Here is a 23,908-nt window from a genome sequence, read left to right on the forward strand (position 1 = left end):
CCCTGACAGCTCCCCCCCAGAACTCCCAACCCCACCCCCCCCCGCTCCTTGTCCCCTGACTGCCCCCTCCTGGGACTCCTGCTCCTAACTGCCCTCCAGAACCCCACCCCCTATTTATGTACAGGCGTGACTACCTGCCCTTTCCTGGTTATTATACGCGGCCAGTCCGCATCCACATCCAGTAGTTTAAAAAAAAAAAAAAAAACTAATAATTTAAATTGGAATTTCATCCATTAATAAGTATTTATTATATAGTTAAAACCATTCTATTGAAGGACAGATATTAAATAACACTAAATATGTTAATGTTCAAAACAATATTAAAAATTTGAAAATTTAGAGCATGGAAACCAAAATAGCTAAAATTTAGTTTTGGCAAGATACACGGAATGGAAACTCCGGGATCTTCACCTGTCACTGAATATAGCCATCATACCAATAGTGGAATATAAAACAAGTCTACATATACTCTCCTTAAAATTTTTACTTCTCTCCATTCCCAATAATTGTAACAAATCATTATTACCTTCACTCCATTTGCCACGCGCCCCAAGCACAAAACCAAAGAAGTGAATATTTTTACCTCCCGTTAAGTTTTTAATTTCTTCCTCTAACTCAAGATAATAAGCCACCTTCTCACTGTGGGCTTGTTCCAAACTTCCGGCATTATCCTCCCATCGCACTGTAACATCAACCACCACTGCTGTGTCTCCTTTTATAAATATAATATCCGGCTTTCTTAACTCACCCTTACTATTTCTCAAATGGGGCTCTATCATTGCCTTCCACCCTAATTTACCAACCTTATCTACAACTGCAGACACTACTCTATTATGTCTTTTTATCCTAGCATTCTTAGTCTTATAACATTGTCCTGAGATATGGGGAACAGTCTCCCGCACTTTACCGCACCATCTACAAAGAGCATTCACACCTCCTCTTCCTCTTGCTAATGTCTCCCTAGTAGGATAAATATTTGCCCTAAGCTGCATTGCTGCGATATATGCTGACGATTTAACTTTACTAGAGTTTCTAAAAATCGAATTACTAATTAAATCATTTTTAAAATATTTTATCCCTATTCCCTGACATCTCAGTTCCGACCATCTTAAAAATTCCTCTTCCCTCCATTTCTTGGGATGAGATGTTACTGCACTAAATGACAATATTTTATCCACAAGATTTTCTCCTGCATATAGATAAGATAGGTCCATCCAATCATCTCTCGAGACAATATGTCTCCTCCATTTACGAATTAACATATTTGGGATTTGCACACTAAACTTAGTGAGAGCTAAACCACCATCCCTACCTCTAGAATAAAATATCCCATCTGTGGTACACTGAGGTAAATGTAAAATCTCTTTAACTATTTTTCTAACACATCAAGATCGTCTAAAAGATTAAAAGGGGGTTCTATTAAAAGAAGATTATAAAATAGCTTCGGTAAGATGTATGTCTGTAAAATTAATATTTTTTGGGCCGGTTTTAATGAGGCCTTAATTAAATTCTCACTCCAATCTTTCAATTTTTCTTTAAGTACCGGTCCCCCTACACCTATCCAGGGATCTATTCTAGCCCCCAAATATTTTTCAAAATCCCCTGGTTGAACATATTCAATCTCCTCTGACCCTATCTGCCAATTATCCTTAGGATTAACTACATAGGTTTTATGTTTAGTTAAAATATGAAAGCCTTTCGTTTTCTTCACATTAACAGAGAGATTAGCATTTTTACAAAACTCCTCTAAGATACCCAAATTTTTGATCATTCCTTTATATGAGCTACTTAAAATTGCCACATCATCGGCAAAAGCCAATGACGTGACACTATTACCCTTAACATAAAAACCACTTCCTTCTACTTCTAATCTAGTTAAAAGGGGATCCATAGCAATATTAAACAAAATTGGGGACAACGGGTCACCCTGCTTGACCCCCCTCCTAATTAAAATAGACTCAGTAGCTTCATCACCCACCCATACCCTAGTTGTGCAATTATCATAAAGGTCCCTAATAATATCTATAAAATGTTCATCTATACCAAATCTTCTCAACCCAGCTATTATATGTCCGTGTCCCACAGAATCAAATGCTTTAGCCAGATCTACGAACACTATTGCAATTTCATTCCCATTTAGTTTAGCCCCTTTAATCAAATTATCTAATATAGCAATATTTTCCTCACACCCAGGGGCGGATATAAACCCTTTTTGTCTACTACATATCTTAACTGTTTCCACCAGTCTTTTTGCTAATATTTTGGTATAGATTCTAATCCAAACTGACCCAATTGTCAATGGTCTCCAAGATGTTAACTTCTTCATTTCCTCATCTTGTGTCTTTGGTATTAAAATCGTTCTATTTTTCTTAAATTCATCTGGTACCTGTCTATTTAGAAACCATATATTAAAAATTTTTGTAAGTATTAAGGAGTCTAAATTAAAAATATCCCACAAATTGCTCACTTTTACTTTATCTGGGCCAGGAGCACTATCTTTTCTTATTTCTCCTAAAGCTATTCTAATCTCATCCACAGAGATCGGACTCATTAATATATCATTATCCGCATTCTCTGTGGATGATGGCCACCTTATCATATTACCATGTCCAATTGTTCCCAAAATATTTACATAGTATTCCTCAATTTCTTTCATAGGGATAGCACACTTAGCCTTATCTGGCTCTCCCATTATAATGAGAGTCAGTCTTCTTCTATCCTTATCAAATAATTGTTGATAGAATTTATACTTAGCTTTCTTTGTAGCATATCTCCTAATTGCATTAAATTGCTTCCTTCTCCCCTTCTTTCTCATCTTCCCTTTTCCTTTATTCCTCAACTCTATTTGACTTTCATTTCTAGGGTCCTTTCCCTCTACTAATGAATAACATAATTTTTCCAACATTGCCCATCCGAGAGCTTTTGTTAAATCCTTCTTTAATAATCCTTCAATTTCCCCTAAACTATTTATTATTTCTCTTCCCTCCCTACTTTGTTTTCCCCGTTTACATATTTTCTCCACTAAATCCACTTCTGGATGTCCTTTTAGTGGGAAAATCCTCTCTCTTGGGGGCGGAATTTCTAATATATTTACTCTAATGTCCTCTACCTCAGTCACTTCCTATTTATGTCCTGTTACCACTAACTTCTTCTTTGCTAATTCTCGTCTTTTATCTGATATTTGTTTATTCGTTTTGGTCCTCATCTCACTCTCAATACATTTATTTATATTCCTTTTCCCAATATATTTCCTTTCCAACTGTATAAGCTGCGCAACCTCATCTTTGGTCCATATACGAGACCTAGTCGATCCCTCTTTGATCTTACTTTTAGCAGCCATATCTTCTTTTCTTTGCTCATTCCTCACAGCAGGGTGTCTATGTCTACAGTGTTGGCTCAATCCAGATCTAGTATGAAAACCAAGCCCATAGACCGAGCACGTATGGCTCTTCATTGGGGTGTCTGCCTTCTTGGGTATGCACTTGGGGTAGTGGCAAGCTATATTATGATATTGAGAAGATTTTCCACATTTACTACATACAACTCGTATGGCTTTACTTTTATGAACCACATTAATGTGTTTGGCCCATTTACCAAATGTTGGTAATATCTGGGGACATATTGGACAATTAAAACTATCAACGGGATACTCTAAATAAAAAACCCCATCCTTCCACGAACTACTTTCTAATATATTTATATTACTACCAGTACTGTTAAGATCCTTATTACGATCCCTATTAAAATCAGTACTTGGTCTAAAACTATTTAATAAACTAGACCCATTAACTAAATGAGCATTAAGATATCCCGATTCCCTAACATATGGATCATCAAATGTACTTAAATACTTAAAATCTGGATTAAAACTGTCCATAGTTAAATCATTAAAAGTGTCCCTTGTAAAAACCATCAGTAAGATAGATAAAATCTCCTCACCATGATCATCACAAACATTCTCCTCTACCTCCTCTCCATGCTCCACTGGGAGGACTTGATTCTCACTCTCATGCTCATGAGACTTCATTATAGTCCACACCATTTTATCCATTGGTCCAGCGACCCTGATCACACCCCTAATATATTTAACATTGTCAGCCGGGGCATCAAAGCCAACAGCGGGGGCGTTATTAACCCGGTCCAGCGCCAATCCGGTATAAAAATATAAATTACTTTTTTCCATAGCTAAAAGATTTACCCTTCTCAGGGGGAAACTAACCCTTCTCAGGGGGAAACTAACCCGTACCTGGGGGAAACTAACCCGTACCTGGGGGAAACTACCCTTACCAGGGGGAATCTAACCCTTACCAGGGAGAGTCAACCCGTACCTGGGGGAGGCTACCCTTACCAGGGGGGCATCCATGTGGCACCATATGGGGCTGCCCAACCCCGTCCCACACCCCACTGAATGTGGGATGTGGGTTCGTCCTCCGCAATCCGCCTGGCTATCCAAGCCAGTTACCGACTCTCACCACGAGGAGGTAGCGGTTGGACTTGCAATCCAGAGGCTTTCCTCAAAGAGGGGTCCCAAACAGCATAATGTTGAGCTCTAATGGGCGTGTGAGAAAAGGCTCAGATCTTGGTAGGGGTTGCCCCTATTGACCGGGCTCATGCCCACCCCCACCTCACCGATAACCCATTCTCTCACTACCCTCAGGCAATGTTTCCGTCCAAGCCCGTCAGCTGAGAGGGTCCAGAGACGCATGGAGAGCCATTAAGAGAGCCTCCCTGTTTCTTGTCCCCTAACTGCCCCCTCCTGAGACCCCCCCACCTGTACCCTGACTGCCCAAAACCTTACACCCCCAACCCCCAGACGGCCCCCCCCAGAACTCCCAAACACCCCCCCGCTCCTTGTCCCCTAACTGCCTCCTCCTGAGACCCCCCCACCTGTACCCTGACTGCCCAAAACCTTACACCCCCAACCCCCAGACAGCCCCCCCTCGAACTCCCTGACCCATCCAACCCTCCCCCCTGCTCCCTGTCTCTTGACTACCCCCCGAACCTCCCTGCCGCTTCTCTGGCCCCCGGCCCCCTTACTGTGCTGCAGAGCAGCGCACTCGGCAGCGGGGGAGGGCAGCAGGGTCGGAGCTCCAGACGAACGGCGATCTGTGAATGCAGGGAGGGAGGAGGAGGGAGAGAGAGGAGGGGAGTGGTGTCAAGTTTCAGGAGAGAGAAGGGGGGAAGTGCAGGAAGGGCTCTGGCTCTGGCTGCCGGAGCCCCGGCTGCTCTGTAAGCCGCACGCACGCTCTGCATGGGGCGGGGGAAGTCTGGACATTGACAAATTCCCCCCGGACGCTATTTTTAACCCGAAAAAGCCGGACATGTCCGGGGGAATCCGGACGAATGGTAACCCTAGTCTACACTGCTAAACACCCCTCCACCTCCACCCCCACCCCACCCACACACACACAAAGTGCCTTCTTAAATCTGGTTAGCTAATTTGGATTAAAATAGCAATGAAGATATGACAACTCTGCTTTTAACTCACATTAACAGCTTAAGTAAAGCCTATAAAGGGAGGCTGAGATTTAATTGGAGTTATTAACCTGAATTAAAATCTGGAATGTCCAGTTTCCATTGCTACTTTAACCTGAGTTAGTTAACATGGGTTAGCCAACCCAAATTAAGAACAGATCTTTTTTTTTTCCAGTGTAGACATAACCGTAGTGAATTGGCAACACAAAAAGAAATAAAACCCATGAGTCCTAAATTCCAGGCCCCTCCTCCAATCACAAGATAGCCCAGCTTCCCTTGGTTATTGTATTTCTTGTTCTAAAAACCCATAATGAATCAATGTGCAGTGATATTCAACATGGAGCTGGCTGGGCAGATAATGGAGCCACTGGGATTCTCCTGTCCATATCTTACCTCATCAAAGGAGATGATGGAACAATATTGTGGTATCACCAGCACACAGGCATCTGCTGCCTAGCAACCCCATGAATATTTTGGTTTCAGAGAGTAGAGGCACCAAAGGTAAGCTGGGAAAAATTGGAGTAAATTCATACAAGCACTGGAAAGAGATCTGCATAGGAAGTGATGGAGTTGTCTCTTGTTCTTTGTTCCTCAGCCCTGGGAGTTACCTTGGAGTGGTAGCTGGTCTTCTTTGCTGTTTTGCAAAACAAGCAGCAATAAAGACTCCCACATATATCACAATGCCATATGCAACAATCCCAATCATGGGGAGGGGAGGGTCACATGTGTGATCAGATTCTGAATGTCATCGTAAATCCATACTTGGGGGCAGGATCTGAGACAGGATCTAAAATCCGCACTTATCTTTGTGCCTGGGTGGCATCTGGAATATGTAGGATCTCAATACACCAGCTATGCCCAATACTGACACTGACTTATTACAGGTGCAAGAAACTCTGTTGCCCACTGACCAAAACTATTGTCATAGAGGCCTCCTTAACAGGTTGGGGAGCACATCTGGGGTCACTGAAAGTTCAAACCTGTGGTCAAAACAGGAAGCTTCTCTGCACGTTGAAATTCTGGAGCTTTGGGCCATCTGATGCTTGTCAGATTTTTCAAAATCACATTAGGGACTCAGTGGTTCTCATAATCACCAACACCACTGTGATGCATTATGTAAATGGACAGAGAGAAGCACACTCCAACATGCTGTGTCAGGAGGTGATCAGGGTCTGGTAGTTTTGCACTAGGGGAAACATTACACCCATGGTCAATCATTTACCTGAGGTCGAGAATCACCTGGCAGATCCCCTCAGCAGAAATTTCTCTGATTAATGAGTGGTCTCTGAAGCCCAGCATCCTGTGGTCCATTTTTGCAGTTTGGGGCATCCCCATGATCCACCTCTTCACCATGAGACAAAACAAGAAATGCTGATTACTGTACTCCCGAGGGGGTCTCTGTCTGGTTCCTTGACTGATGCTTTTCACCTGAGCTGGGAATAAGCACTCCTATATGCTTTTCCACTAATTTGAATAATCTCACAGGTCATTTTCAAGATGAAATTGGACCATGCCATTCTCACTGGCATTGCTTCACCATGGCTGAGACAATATTGGTTTTCCGACCTCCTTGCTTTATTGGTTTGGCCTCCCATATCCCTTCCTCTTCATCCCAACCTCCTGCCTCAGCAACATGGTCAGGTTTTGAATCCAGTGTTTAGCTGCCTACAGCTCACAAGGTGGATGCTGCGTGGTTAGACAAGGAGGAGGAATGATGTCCAGAAACAGTCCGGTAAGTCTTGTTCAATAATAGGAAAGCCTCCACCAGAGCATCCTATTTGGACAAGTGGAAGTGATTCTTGTTGTGGTCATTAGTCCGAGGAGGTCAACAAAGCTGCTGGCTTGTTTCCAGTTACTGCTTGGCATGGGTCAGCCCTGAAGGACATATAGAGCTGTTTATTATAGAAGTTTATATTACCTTTTTAAATCTAAGATTGAAACTGATTTGTGTGTGTGTTTCCTGTTTTAACCTTTTAAATAACCTTTTACTTTTCCTAGTTAATAAACCTTTAGTTAGTTTATTACAGGATTGGCTATAAGTGTTTGGTTTGAAATCTGAATACAACTGCCCTGAAATAAGTGACTGGTCCTTCGGGACTGGGAGTAACCTGAATACTGTTGTGCATTTTGGTGTAAAAGGGACCATCTATCACTAAGTCCAGCTTGCCTGAATGGTAAGATAGACTCAAATGCCCAAGGGGACTGTCTGACACCATGGTGAGACTGTTATAGTGCTTTAAGAGTCCACACTTGTTACTGGGTTGGTTTAGTATGATTATAGATCATACAATTGGTTTGGGGTTTCTGTCCTGCTTTTTGACAGTCTGCCCTGAGGTTGGCACTCTCAATCATGAGCCACTCCAGACAGCATGACGTGGCCACCCAATTAACAAAGTCATATTTGGAAAGAAACGCCTTCTGGTTCACGATGTGCATCTGCAGGGAAGAAATATAAATCTTTTCCCGCATAAAGTCCAACCTCTTGGACTCTTTGTCCTTAGGAGTGGACATATACCTGCCTTGCTGCATTTGCTGCGGTTACCAGCCGAGAGTTAGGGGACAAGTGGGTGCAGAAACCCTCAAAACCCTGAACGAAGTGCCCCTATTCTGAATGCTTTACCATAAGAGACAGTGAAGCTGGAGTATTCCAGAGGTCCTTTGCAGGCTCCAAGAGAGGCTCATTTATTGGGAGGGTCCTTCTCCCCAGAGCTGATGATTGGAGAATATCTAGCAGTTTGTGTGTATTCTCCTGCAGGAATTCTGCCTGGATGCTCAAGGTAGTGGCCATACATCTTAGGAAGTCCTGATACTCTTTAAAGTCCTCAGGCATGGAGAAGAAGATTCCAGCACAGTAGAGTCATCCAGAGAGGACCAAGAGGTGGTTTGGTTGGCTGTGCCAACAATAGTCCTGTTCTTGCACCACAGGATCTGCTCAGAATAACCCTAGCGGTCGAGAGGGACCAGACGCAGCAGTCACTACCAGATGGGGTGGTTTGGGAGCAGGAGCCACCATCAGGACTTTCCTCCTGGAGCAGGTCAAAGAGTGTGACCCCAGGGACTGAAGAGTGTCTCAAGGAGGCCACTGGGCACCGGGGTAAAGACACTGGTGGCCAGCATGCCCTGTCCAAGAGTCCCCATCCCGACTGCAGGACAGACGGTGATCTCGATGGTGATCCCAGAAAGATCTCAAGGGCCTATTGGGTGACAATGAAGGGGAGATTACTCTGAACTGGATATTCAGGAGTCCCTGGGGTTCTCTGGTGATAACAGGGGAACCAGCCCCAATGGGGCAAAGAGTCAGAGTTGTCTGAAGCCCAACATGCGGGCACTATTGGTCCCAAAGAGGAATGTGGGATCAGCACAGGCAATAGCAAATGCGATACACTCTTATCCAGTACCAGGAGAGGCACTATTATCAAGGCTAAGGGTACCAAAAGCTATTAAGGGATCTGCTACACCATGCCATCACAAATTAATTTTTCTAGTAAGATTTTGAGACAAAGTATTGAAAGATTTATTCAAATCCATTGTCCATCTTTTTAAACAAAACTCTCCAGGGGATAGAATGCCGCTTAAAAAACAGTGGCACAATATGTGCCCAAATATATTACATCTACTGCCCTCCTGCCATCCACAATTTTTTTAATTCTATCAAATGTAGGAATTGCCAACAGGAATTCAAAAAGGTACACCCTTCCTGCTCCCTAACAGACACATGTCACCTCCCTCCCTGCTGCACTGACCCAGCATCATAGGTAGCTGCATAGTTACTACTGACACTCACTTCGGGGTGCTCCATGCTGACCACTGGATGTTCAAGGCTCGCAGATGCTCCTCCAGCGCCTCCCAAAGCCCACAAGATGACAGTGGCTGTTACTGCTGGACTGCCATGGCTGACAGCTCAGTCTCAGACTTGTAAGCTGACTAGCTGATGCTGGGAGGTGCCCTCTGCAGAGGGCAGCTCCTCTTACCGGGACACACGAGCTGGGGGTTCTGCAGCAGCCGGCATCACACAAATCACAACTGCAAAGACAGGCGGGTTTACAGGAGAGAAGGTCTGAATCTCTCCCCTACCCCGAGATCTATTGGGAGCAGGGATGTTTGGTTTGGTTTATAAGTGAATGGAAAAGGACTGGTAGCTGATTTACATGATGATTTCCCAAGGCTGAAGTACACTCATATAGTTAGTGGTAGTTCCCAATGTGGAACAGAATTCCCTAAAAATCTAACTGAAAAATAATTTTTTCATCAATTAATTACAAAATATTTTGATTTTAAAAAACAGTGTGGTCTTGCAGCACCCACCCCACCCACAAATTGCTTTGCATTCCTTTGCCTGGCTTTTACCCAAATTAAAAGAAGAAGGAATACTGACATCCTTTTTTTAATATAATCAAGGATCTCTATGTTTTTGACACACTGAGCCTAAATACCATGCTGCAGCTCCTTCATTTCTGGGAATTTAGCCTTTGTCTCCCTTCGGGTGTGATGCAGGGTTATTACCACTAGGCCACTTGAGAGAACTGATTTTACATGTTAAAAAGTCTCAATTTTTATATCTTTTATGATAAGTAACTTGTGCAGGGCTTTTCTTATAAGCAGGCTAGAACCAAATCTGTGTGACATATTTCCTTTTGTGTCTTACCATTTCAGAATGATTTGTCAGTCTGGATTAAGTATTTACAAGCTATTTTGGAATTCTGTGATATGTTCTTTATCAGTATGTAGGCTGTATTTGCTTATATAACAATTTGAACAATTTACAAGCAGGAAGCTAGCTGCAAATGGAATAAATTTGCATTAATTCTAATAAAAATTGACGCTTCAGACATTAAGTCAATAGTAACACTGGGTTCATTCTGATTTGGGAGTAGCTGTTTTGCAAAAAAAAAAAAATTGATTTGAATAAATGTGTCAACATACTGTATGAAATATGTGGCATTTTAACTGTAAGATAAGAGTTGTTGCCATTAATGGACAAAACATTTTATTCCACATAATAAATCCTCCTTTAAGAAGAATTAAAAAGAGACACAACACTAATCCCACTAACCATTAAACATGTCTGTATATGCATTCATATAGGTGTGCACTTAATTAGGTTGTAGTTATATAATCTGAGACATTACTTCAGAATTTTGCTCTGTAACTAAACTTTAAACAAATACTTAATGAAACTCAGTTTTGGTATTTATTTTTTTCACAAAAATCAATTTGAGATTATATACGTTAATACAATTCAAACACTAGATTGACAATTGTGATTATTATGTCTTACGGTAGCACTCAGAGGCCGTAATGAGGATTGGATCTCAATTATGCTGGTTTCTGTACAAACATATAGTAAAAGACAAACCCCTGTTCAAGCAGTTTATAATCTACATAGAGCCAAAGTATAACAGGTGGGTGCAGCACACATAGAAAAGACTAGCGAAAAGGCAGAAGATGGGGATAACTGTAATAACAGCACCAATGGAAACTTTTTTCACTTAACTATTTAGGTCAAGTTTTTAAAATTTAAGTGCCTAATATTAGGCTCCTAAAACCATATATAGATGCCTAAATAAGTGGCCTGCTATTTAAAAGTGTTGAGTACTGAGAAGTTCCAGCAAAGAAGCCCCTTTGTGAACCTCTGGATATATGGGTTGCATCATGATGTCCCTTTAACAATAAATTGGAAAGGCTTTAAAATGGCTTGTAGGATATTATGCTAACTGATGCTCCAAACATCTTTAAACTAATAGAATAAAAGAGGCAAATCCCAGAAGTGGTTAACAGCAGCATGAACTGGCTCTTCTTATTTAAACACAGAGACAAGCATGAAAAGAAAAACAATTTTATCTGTTCAAGATGTGCTCGGTAATGCAAACAGTTTTGTTAGTAAAACTGGATGCACAGATGTAATTAGCAGATTTGACCAGAAGAATGTAAGAGATCTGGGTTGGTTTAAATATTTAGGCCACATCACAGAAGCCAGGACATCATTTACAAGATACACATGAGGATGGGCGGGTCACTAGGCACTGCTGTAGGTGGGAAAGCTAATAAGGATGGGATCATGCCACCAACTCAGAGAGAGCAAGATTGGGGGCAGGAGGGAGATGTTGGAAGCCTATTCCTGCTACCTGTAAAGCAGTTCCCTACTTCACTTGGAGACATCAAAGCTTCCTTGTTTGAGACTTGTAGCACTCCTCCTGCCCACTTTCAAATACCATGGCCCATGCCAGCACTATGAGCAGCTGGCCCTTACCTGTGCCCCACACCTCCATTACTCATCCACCTCCCTCCTATCCTAATTTAGGTGGTAAAGAACCAAGGAGCTCTCCTTGGGATCTTCCTCTGTAAGACAGACTTTTCCCCCTCTCTACTAGAAGGCGGAGCCTTCTTTGAAAATGAAATAATTTGTTTAAGAAAAAATATATATAGTGTTATTAAGAAAAAGATTTTGCCTCAGTTTCCTGATTAAAACACTTTGGCAAAAATAGGGTAATGCAGTACCTTAGCATGTATTAATTTTTTTTAAAGACAGACTACTTTTCTTGAGCAGACACCACATTTGAAAGAACTATGCAGATTCATAATATATAAATAGCTGTTACCAAAAGCATAAAGACTGCTGCGCTCCTTCTATCGCAGCACACAGCTAGTAATTACGGACTAATTTCTAGCTAAAGCGGGGATGTTGTGCAACATCCTGCAAAATGGACTCACAAATGCAGCAAAGGTATTGTCATTGTGCACTGTATTCTGCCTAAAATCAGTTCAATGCACAGCCCTTCGTGCGTTCTTTTTCTCAAATAGCAGGGAGCTTAATGCTTAAACACCATTGTTTGGTCAGAGAGGACATGTATGTAAAAGCATAAAAATGAGACTACACACATTTTCCCTATGGCCACACCCTTTTACAATTCTTTGCTGTGACAGTTGTGGGAAAACTCTGGAGCAATCTCTCTGAGTCTTCATGGAGGATACAGAAATAGGCCAGCCAACTTTTGTTATATGCAGCTTCCCCTAGGTTTCCGGTCATGAATGTGTGAGCAATGCCAGATTGAATTAGACAAAACTCAATGAAAGCTTAATTTTAAAAGTATTATTTTACATATATTCTTGATTAAATATGAATTTGTATACAATTAACAAAACCAGATTTTTAAAAAGAAACCTAATTATATGACCAATTACCACAACTGTGTATATACTGTAAATGGATAGTTAGACATTTATATGTCCAACATTTATATGTGCAGCTACTGTAATTTCACATGCTAATGTAGGCACACAATTGTACACACAGTTCTGTTCATGCAAGTGGGCTTCGACACACTAAAAATGTGGTCACTAGCTAATGAAGAATTAAGAGAAATTCAAAGCAAAGAATAATTAGAACAAGTAAAATAGCATGCAATTAGACTGTGTACCTGCCTAATAAACAATAATAAGAAATATATAAATGTATTACTAAAGATGCAACCAATAATAATTAAAACTTTTGATGAAAGAACAAAATAAAGAATTAACTAGCATGTAATTCAAGGGAAAGTATTTATAAATGTCAATCCATTATACAGACTTACAACATCTGAAATAATTCATCAGCTTTTCTCACTTTGTTCTAGAATAGGGAAACTATAATAAAGCCTTAATTTGAAACACTATGTATCTGTGGTTACAAGACATGGACAAAATATGATCCAATGCTAATTAAAAGAACATTATGACAGTACATGGAACAGTTTCCAGAAATCATCAAAAGGAAGTTTAGTCAAAAAGCAGATTTGTAGGAAACTTTAGTGACTGTTTGATATTTTAATTTTAAAAGTCCTTCCAAAAGAACATTATTCTGGTCAATCCAAAATTCACTGAATTAATTATATCACAGACACCATCTCCACACCCTGTGCATCTAACATGGCAGTCAAGTGATCTGATTTGGTATCCTGCAGTTGTAACACACGTAATTGCACATGTCCCTTTCTATTATAGGAACACAACTTGAGTGTCACTTGCATGTATCTTGTAATACTTTGCATTTATAGAGTGCCTTTTTATAAGGTTTTGTCCACAATTGCTTAAGTGTCACAACAATTATGTAAGATAGATAAGTATTATTATTTCCCCATTTTACAGATGGAGAAACTAGGGATGTAAAAGTTTAACTGGTTAACCGATAAGCATCAGTCTTATTAGTTTTGGTTAATGATTAAACTCTGCTGCCGACCCCATCCAGGGTCCCAGCTGCCAGCCCCGCGCCAAGGGTCCCGGCTACCAGTCCTGCACCCTGGCTCCTGGCTGCTGGCCTGCACCCAGGGATCCACTGCTGGCCCAGGTGCAGGGCAGGCAGCAGAGTCCTGGGTGCGAGGCTAGCAGCCAGGACCCCGGGTGCTGGGCCAGCAGCAGGGATCCTGGTGCTGGCGGCAGCTGGGATGTTGGGCATCGGCGGAAGTGGGAATCCCGGCGTGGGTGGCAGCCGGGATGCTGGGAACAGATGGCAATGGAGTCCCGTGTAACACGTGAGGGTGCTGCAGCACCCCCCACACCCTTAATTCACTGCCTTAATGGTTAACTGTTTAACCAATAGAATTTTAATAGGTTACATGGTTACTATTTTTAAACCCTATTTACATCCCTAGGAGAAACTGGGGCACAAAGAAGTTAAATACTTGATGCACAGCAGTTCCAGTATTACAAACTATTTTCAACTGGACTAAGAGGGGCAGACTCTCAGATGGCATAAATTGTCATAGCTCTATTGACTTCAATTCAGTGCTTAATTTGTAATAAAAGAGATGCAGGGGCTCAAGCAATTATTTTACATTCATAACTGATGCAGCAAGCCTAGAGGTGCCAGGGTAAGCCCTGGCATAAATTAAACACTACTTCAATTAAACCATTGACTTCAATGGCGCTATGACAATTTAAGCCATCTGAGGATCTACCTGAGTGTAGAGAATTATGATCTGACTTATTTTAAATTCCCTTTGAGAGTCTTCATAGACACATGTGCCAAAAAGGGCATTATGCATTATAAATGTTCAAAAGGCACCTAGGAAATTCATCAGCAGATGGTGACTGCTAACATGTGAATGTGTTTCTAGTTATTACATAATGCAATGAAGGGTGGCTGTACCATGTAATCAAAACAGGCAGTTGCTTAGAGCACAAAGGTATTAGGGACAGCAAAATTTGCAGTACAGCTATTTTACTTTCCACATCACACCTACAATTTGAATCACCCTCCCAAGAAATTGCAAATTGCAATAACCTGCTGCAGGTCACTGTGAGTTATTCTCCCAAGAACACCCCAAGGCTAAAGGATGCATTACATGATGTCATTTGGGATTATCTGTGGGTTTTTAGTCAGTATTAATGGAAAGAAAGATTAAGGATTTTTCAAAGGCTATTAAAAGGTGGTAGCTTCCTCCTATAATTTCTTCTAATCTATTATACTGATGTCATGTGTGTGCCAAATTTAGAAAGCATTTGATTTAAAAAAATCTGTCCAACCATTTTAAGGCTTTGGTTTATGGCTTAAGTATTTTGGCTTAAAAATATACTAAAACCAAAAATAGAATAAACTATTTCCTGGTATGCAAGAGAGACCAACATTTTTTAAGTACTTAAATTACAGACATGAAGTTAAGGCTGCTGAGAAATTAAGCAACTTGTACTTTTGACAAATATCCTGATACTTAGGCATTTTAAGCAAAAAAGGAAGGTGGCTGTGTTGAAATTTCCTACCCCTCTTCAAATGGAAGAGACTGCACTTATGTGGCAGATAACTGAGGAGCGTATTAAAATGATCTTCCCCTTTGAGACAACTGATCCATCAGTATTGGCTCAATTTTGGCAGTATGGACATATTATTAGAATGGAAGACCAACAAATTCCAAAGTGTATTTACCAAGAAATGCTGCTACGTGGATAGTGATCAACAGGGCTGCCGAGAGCAGTTTCGGACCCCAGTGAAAAAAAATTTGGGGGCCCCCCCAGCAAGGACTGGCTAAAAAAGGCTGACGAGAGGGAGGGGAAGCAGGGCCCTAGTCCCCTTCCAGACCGCCGGGCCCCGGTAATTTGTACCGGCTTCCCCCCTCCACCTCCCGGTCGGCCCTAGTGATCACATGGACACCAAAAGATTCTGTGGCAGGCGGGATCTTCATTGGGAGCAAGATTTGGTACTTTGTGTATTCCCCAGGGATCAGAATGGCTATACATCCATAGGCGTGCTCACGGGGTGTGCCAGGTGTGCCCACGCACACCCTAATGCCCGCGGGCTGGCCCCCACCCCTCAGGGCTTTGGATCTGGCCTGCGGGATTTGCCCCCCATGGTACCGCAGGCCCTGTGCCACTCTCAGAAGCGGCTGGCACGGCACCATGTCCCTGGGGCCCTTGGGGGGGGGGAAGAGGGCTCCGTGCATTGCTCCAGGCACCGCCCCCCGCAGCTCCTATTGGCCGGGAAGGGGGAACAGTGGCCAATGGGAGCTTCAGGGGAGGTACTTGAAGGTGCAGCAATGGCAGTGCATGGAGCCCTGTGGCCTCCTGTTCCCCAAGGGCCGCACAGGAATGTGGTAAGCGGCATGGCATGGGGCCAGGGCAGGCAGGGAGCGTGCTGCTGCAGGTAAGCAGCGCCGGGCTGGAGTCCAAACCCCTCCTGCACCCCACCCCCCAACTCCCTGCCCTGAGCCCCCTGTCTGCACCTCACACCCTTCCTGCACCGAGCCCCCTACACCCCCATGCACTCCAACTCCCTGCCCTGAGCCCCCTGTTGAACCTTGCACTCCTCCTGTACCCCAACCCCCTGCCTAAGCCCCCTGCCTGCACCCAGTATCCCTCCTGTACCCCAACCCCCTTCCTTGAGCCCCCTGCTACACCTTGCACCCCAACTCTCTGCCCTGAGCCCCCTGCTGCACCCTAACTCCCTGCCCCTGCTACCCGCTGCCCCCCCATGCACTTCAACTCCCTGCCCTGAGCCCCCTCATACACTCCACACCCCTCCTAGAATCATAGAATATCAGGGTTGGAAGAGACCTCAGGAGGTCATCTAGTCCAACCCCCTGCTCAAAGCAGGACCAATTCCCAACTAAATCATCCCAGCCAGGACTTTGTCAAGCCGGGCCTTAAAAACCTCCAAGGAAGGAGACTCCACCACCTCCCTAGGTAACACATTCCAGTGCTTCATCACCCTCCTAGTGAAATAGTGTTTCCTAATATCCAACCTGGACCTCCCCCACTGCAACTTGAGACCATTGCTCCTTGTTCTGTCCTCTGCCCCAATCCCTTGCCCTGAGCCCTTTCCTGCACATTGCACTCCCTCTCACACCCCCACCTTTATGATGTTCACCTTTAAAAAAATAAATAAATAAAATTCCCTGGGTGCACATCCTAATGAAATGTGCTGCACATGCCTATGTATACATCACTGCTGATACTTTCAGAGCTGCCAGCCCTAAGTGTTAAAATTCATGAGTCAGATCCCTGACATGAGATTTCCTTAAAAATACTGAGATTTAAAAATAAGCATAGGGTTCTTTGTATTTGACTTCCGGTTTTATCACTTCTCTTAGGGTACATCTATACTTACCTCCGGGTCTGGCGGTAAGCAATCGATCTTCTGGGTTCGATTTATCGCGTCTTGTCTAGATGTGATAAATCGATCCCGGGTTGATCCCGGAAGTGCTCACTATCGACACCAGTACTCCTGCTCCACGAGAGGAGTACGCGGAGTCAACAGGGGAGCCTGCCTGCCACGTCTGGACCCACGGTAAGTTCGAACTAAGGTACTTCAACTTCAGCTATGTTATTCAAGTAGCTGAAGTTGCATATCTTAGTTCGAAGTGGGGGGTTAATGTGGACCAGGCCTTAGGGTCTCTCTGTGAGCAGGAGTCCAGATATTTACTGATTGTAAAAGCCCAGAAGAGAGTCTCACCAGTCGCTGGGCTCCAGGAGCTAAGAACAATACCAAGCCCCAGGAGACACTCAATAAAACAACTAGCGCTAGCACCAGAGCGGTTGGCTCAGGCCCTGCGCGGTGTCCGGCCTGCCGCGGTATTTCCACTGACAGCTCAGCCGCGTGCAGTTCAGCTACGCTAGTCCCCTTTGTGCCGCCGCGTTACACATATCAGCCCCGCCTCCCTCCAGCCCCTACTTCCAGTTCTCCGAACGCGAACCGACGGCCTACAGCCTCGGCCCCGCTCTGTACGAGCCCCAGAACACCGCCAGCTCCGCTCTGCTTTCAACGCCCTCTTCCCGATTGCGCCTTCTGCCCCGCCTCTCAATGGGTCACGTGTTCTGGCGCGCTCCGCTGCGCTTCCGGCTCGCTTCCGGCTCGTGGTAGGTAAAGGGGCGCTGACAGGCCGGGTTTACCTGGGGTGCGCGGTGTTTGGGGGGCGCGGAGCCGGCCGCAGGGCTGGGCCCCTCTGGGTGTGCGGTCCCCTGGGGCTGACCAGTCCGCCTCTCGCACCCGTCCCTCCCAGACAGCCCCGGTGTCGCTCGTTCTCAGTGACTGCGGCACTAGGGTGTTGAGAAAGGCCTCGGTGTGCGCGCCCCGCCTGATTTCCCCCCAGCTCCCCGGCCGCTGTTCCCCCACCCTACCCCCAATCTCCTGTGCCTGCTTCCTGGCACCTCTACGAGTGTCTGGGCAAAGCGGGGTCGGTGGCACTAAGGTGCCCCCTGCGGTGCCTGGGGTAGGCCAAGGCTGAGGGCCCTGTGGCGGATTGCTCCCTGTTCAACCGAAAGAGCCTGATTCTGAGCAGCGCTGCAGGCTGAGCGGAGCCAATGTTGCTCGAGGAGACCCCACTTCTCAGTCGTCTCCCCAGCCGTCTCGAGCTCTGGCTGAAAGCCGTCAGCTTGAATGCCAGATGGGAACTAAGCGGCAGCCAACGTGGCTGGCGGAGCACAGGTCTGAGGTGCTGAGGGCAAGAAGCACCACCTCACAAGTGGGCTTCCACATTCAGTACTAGTCTTCGTTTCCCTCCCTGTGTCTGCAATCACTGATAGGCTCCGGGGGAGTGTACCTTGTGGTGGCCTAGTTTTAGGGTGACACGGATGTGATAAGAATAACAAGACTGGCATTCAGAAAATCAGTTTGTGGTCTGATGATAGGCTCAAGATGAAAAAAGTACTCTTGGCTACAGCTGTTATCTGGGCATCTAGAAGCAGCCTGTCATATAATAAACTCCCAGATTGAGGACCTGTGTTACAAAAGACAGCTGCACTCAGTCATCAATGGTGCCGGTGTAACGTTCACATGCTTTCATCCAGACTGCCTAGATACTACAGTGCTATGGGCCATATAAGTACTTATGGTCTGTGTTAGGCAGGATATCAGATTAGATTACTACAATGGTCCCTGCCAGCTTTAAAATCTAGGAACCTAGCTATAGATACCACTGTTTCTGTCATTGAGTTTTAGTGAAGTTAGCCCCTCTTCCAAACCATAGTGTCATGGATGTGAGCAGCTGCTGTAGAAATGGGTATTGTCATCATAACAAAGACACTACGCCCATGTTCCCTCTTACTAACATAGTAGGTGGGATGATGATGTAGAACCCCATGTAAGGGCACCTTTGGGGTTGAAAGATAAAGGTGAGCCATTCTAAAAGCTACAAGTTTGTCAACAGTTGCACATGATAAAGAATTGCAAAGGCAGACTATATAAAATTAGAATGGATGTTTAACCCTCATCTATCGGCCGGGGGAGATGATTGACCAATGCAGCCAGTGCAGTTTCTGTCCAAAACTCAGATACAAAACTTAATTGCCAAGGGTAAAGAAAATCACAGGTTTCTTCACATCTATATATCATTAGTTTTCAATAGATGTGCCATATATCAACGGGGCTGAGGCACATGCTTTACGAGGAGAGACTGAGGGAACTGGGCTTATTTAGTCCGCAGAAGAGAAGAGTGAGGGGGGATTTGATAGCAGCCTTCAGCTACCTGAAGGGGGGGTTCCAAAGAGGATGAAGCTTGGTTGTTCTCAATGGTGGCAGATGACAAAACAAGGAGCAATGGTCTCAAGTTGCAAGTGGGGGCAGTCTAGGTTGGATATTAGGAAACACTATTTCACTAGGAGGGTGGTGAAGTACTGGAATGGATTACATAGGGAGGTAGTGGAATCTCCATCCTTAGAAGTTTTTAAGGTCAGGCTTGAATGATTTAGTTGGTGTTGGTCCTGCTTTGAGCATGGGGGCGGACTAGATGACCTCCTGAGGTCTCTTCCACACTAATCTATGATTTTATGATTTGTTCAATAGGAAAAATATTTTGCTGAACAATCACACAGATTAGAATTAAGATTTTTGTTATATTTTGGCAGGGTGGATTTGATTTAAATCAGTAGTCAGGAAGGCTTGATTTAATCATGGATTTCTACATAAAAGTGCATTCTTGTTGGTTGTAATGACCTTAATACATATTCTTCACAACTCAGAGATAGAGATAGGTTTCATTTTTAGAAGGTTCACACTATATATTTTCTAAGTGATTTATTTTGAAAACTTTTCAGATTAGTTTTACAGCTATATCAGAAAATGAATGATTGTTTGGTTATTTCATTTACCAAAAGGTAATTGAAGCAGATAGTTCACCTCCCAATGACTTTATAAATATCTCCAATTTAACAGGTTAATCATTAATATTTGGAGGATTTTCTTGCCATGCTGCATTAGGAGGAGAACATCACCAGACAGACATTTAAATTGTTTTATTTAACTAAAACAGCAACATTATGTATTCTGGATTTTTTTTCTTCAACAGCAAACATAATATTTTAACAAAACAAGCATATTGTTTTTTGAATTTAGTTAGACATTCAAGTTTTCTAGAACATAAGAGTGGCCGTACTGGGTTAGACCAAAGGTCCATGCAGCCCAGTATCCTGTCTACCAACAGTGGCCAATGCCAGGTGCCCCAGAGGGAGTGAACCTAACAGGTAATGATCAAGTGAACTCTCTCCTGCCATCCATCATCACTCTCTGACAAACAGAGGCTAGGGACACCATTTCTTACCCATCCTGGCTAATAGCCATTAATGGACTTAACCTCCATGACTTTATCCAGTTCTCTTTTAAACCCCTGTTATAGTCCTAACCTTCACAACCTCCTCAGGCAAGGAATTCCACAGGTTGACTGTGCACTGTATGAAGAAGAACTTCCTTTTATTTGTTTCAAACCTGCTGCCCATTAATTTCATTTAGTGGTCCCTGATTCTTATATTATGGGAACAAGTAAATAACTTTTCCTTATTCACTTTCTCCACATCATTCATGATTTTATATACCTCTGTCATATCCCCCCTTAGTCTCCTCTTTTCGAAGCTGAAAAGTCCTAGCCTCTTTAATCTCTCCTCGTATGGGATCCGTTTCAAACCCCTAATCATTTTAGTTGCCCTTCTCTGAACCTTTTCTAATGCCAGTATATCTTTTTTAAGATGAGGAGACCACATCTGTACGCAGTATTCTAAAATCAGGTTTGTTTTTGTTAAAATTGTTTTTAACTAAAATAATTAAATGAAATATTTTTTTAAAAAAACAAAAATTAAATTGACTATGTCAGCCAGGTCAACACGAGAAACTTAAAATATTGGGTCCTGTGACACTTTAAAGACTAACAGATGTATTGGAGCATAAGTTTTCATGGGTGAATACCCTCTTCATCAGACGCATATAATGGAAATTTCCAGAGGCAGGTATCAATATGCAGGCAAGAATCAGTCTGGAGATAACAAGGTTAGTTCAATCAGGGAGGATGAGGCCCTCTTCTAGCAATTGAGGTGTGAACACCAAGGGAGGAGTTTGGCCGATGTAAAACTGGACAGTCCCTACATAAAAGGATAAATGGACACAAGTCAGATATTAGGAATTGCAATATACAAAAACCTGTAGGAGAACACTTCAACCTCCCTGGCCACACAATAGCAGATGTAAAAGTAGCCATCTTACAGCAAAAAAACTTCAGGACCAGACTTTAAAGAGAAACTGCTGAGCTTCAGTTCATTTGCAAATTTGACACCATCAGATCAGGATTAAACAAAGACTGTGAATGGCTATCCAACTACAGAAGCAGTTTCTCCTCCCTTGGTGTTCACACCTCAACTGCTAGAAGAGGGCCTCATCCTCCCTGATTGAACTAACATCGTTATCTCCAGACTGATTCTTGCCTGCATATTTATACCTGCCTCTGGAAATTTCCATTACATGCATCTGATGAAATGGGTATTCACCCATGAAAGCTTATGCTCCAATACATCTGTTCGTCTTTAAGGTGCCACAGGACTCTTTGTTGCTTTTTACAGATCCAGACTAACATGGCTACCCCTCTGATACTTAAAATATTGGCTTCTGCAGCTAACTCATTTGTCCTCACTTTCATGTTCCTGTTTGTTCATAATCTGGAAAAGAAAAACAAGCTTTCCTGCTTTTTCAGGTCCCAAACATTTCTCAGTTTGGAATGAATTAGTCCAAAGGAAGAAAATATTCTATCTACACTGGCAGAAGAAGCTACTGCTGTTAAAAGTGAGATTATCACTTCAACAGTCTCTGAATCCAAGTGCTTAAGTGACCAGTTCATTGGTGTGACTTTCTTTAAAACATCAGCAAACATATATTTCTTGAACGGTTCACCCTTAGCTTTGAGATTTATTATAGTTGGCATTATGGAGGGATGATTGCTGGATGTCCATGTCATAGCCAACTCCTCTTCTTCAGCAGTTAAGGTCTGACCCTGGTACCGAGTATTGAGAATATTTGCAAGAAAATGAGCTGGAGATAATGCTTGTCCCATTTGTTTTTTTTAATACTTGTAATTTAACTCTGTCATTGCATGTTTCTCTTTTTAAGATCTCACTCAAATCCTTCCAAATTTCAACAGCATCAGCAATAAAACGGCTATTTCCCTGCATTTTGTTCAAGGCTACAGAAATAGGCTTCAGGGTACACAGCATGCGTTCAACACTTCTCTTAAGCCCAATGTTGAGAACTTTGGCTGTGACAGTGCCATCTATTTTTTCACAATTTTGTTCACAAACTGTCATCAGATTAGGCCAGTTCTTGATATAGTGCTCAAAACAGTCCACTACTGAGTTCCATCACATGTCTTCTGGGAGAGTTAGCTTTGTTCCTCCCACTTTTTTCAGAGCAGCTATTGCAAAGTGGTTATTATGGAAGTATTTTGCAATTTCTCGAACACTGAAGTCTTTGGCTAGAAGGTGCATCAAATGAGCACTGTAACCATATGTTATTAGCTTGGGACTCTCTTCTAAATAATTTCTTCTCATCTTGGATACATTTGCAGCGTTGTCTGTGACCAAGCTGCGTACTAGACATTTGAATTTTTTCTTCACTTTTCACAGTTTGTTATAGATTTTACTGCTACTTCTTGTAAGTATTCTGCTGTGTGTGCATTTCCTGATGTATCCATTGTTTCTGTAAGGAAGACATTCCCTTCTGTTGTCATATAAGCACATATAACAGAATCACTGTGGACTCAACCTGAGTTTTGATGAGTGAACAATTTTACCTCTAGATTTTTTGCACACTGCTCAATTTCTCTTTCATGCACTTTATCCAGCAATTTGCCTGCGACATCTGCTCTGTTAGGTGGACTGTATCCTGGTTTTAATGACTGAACCATGTTAATGAAGTGTGGGTTCTCAATCATACGGCAAGGAGAGTTTGTTGCATAAACAAACCAGGCAATTTTTTTCATCAATTACCTCTTTTTGTAATCTGCTGGTTCTTATCACAAACTTATCTATGGTTGTTTCTGGATGATGATTTTTTTTTTTTTTTTTTTTTTTGCTACAGGTGATGTACTGTGGCTATGTGACATACATGATGTGACTGAAACACTATCATTGGCAGATAACTCTAAAACTATAGAAAATGATGGTGATCTTGAAGTGGATGGTCTTCAGAATCGTGTATGTTGAGGATGGATTCTCCTAAACAAAATAAGTCAATGCAGTTATTTAATTATTATTACCATACTGCTCATTTAGTATTACTCATTGCATTCACTGACACTCAGTATATTTTAAAGTGAAATTGTAAAAGGACGATCTGCTTATTTCAGCTATTTATTTTTTATCACAACTGCATCTAAAATGATAGTTACTCTCTGGTACTAACAACTATATTTTTTTTCTCAAACCTGAGAATTCAAGAATAGTCCAGAAGGAAGACAGGCAGTCCTTAAGAACGAAGTATGAAATAAAAAAGTTTACCAAACTGAAGATCCTGCATGTTCAGACGTGTTCCTTTCATCATCTTCAACGCAGCTTCCTCCTGAGAAGGAACACTTCTCATGATGTGGTTTCATTCAGGCAACCAGGGCTTGCATTTCTTTATTGCACTGTTTGCATTTTGCACGCATGCCTGTCTTACCCACAGGCAGAGGAACTTCATTAAAATATTCCCAAACTGGGTCTCTTTTATGGC

General features: G+C 42.9%; 1 protein-coding gene across 1 annotated transcript in view; it reads left to right on the forward strand.

Moving 5' to 3' along the window:
• Window positions 1–17,643: 17,643 nt before the first annotated feature.
• Window positions 17,644–23,908, forward strand: part of MTIF2 (mitochondrial translational initiation factor 2) — a gene marked incomplete in the record, with an annotated part of 44,844 nt that continues 38,579 nt past the window's right edge. The window contains 1 exon segment of the mRNA XM_034764308.1: window positions 17,644–17,802. Coding sequence (XP_034620199.1) covers window positions 17,747–17,802 — 56 coding nt within the window.

This window comes from Trachemys scripta, chromosome 3 (assembly GCF_013100865.1).
Source record: "Trachemys scripta elegans isolate TJP31775 chromosome 3, CAS_Tse_1.0, whole genome shotgun sequence".
Lineage (NCBI taxonomy): Eukaryota > Metazoa > Chordata > Testudines > Emydidae > Trachemys > Trachemys scripta.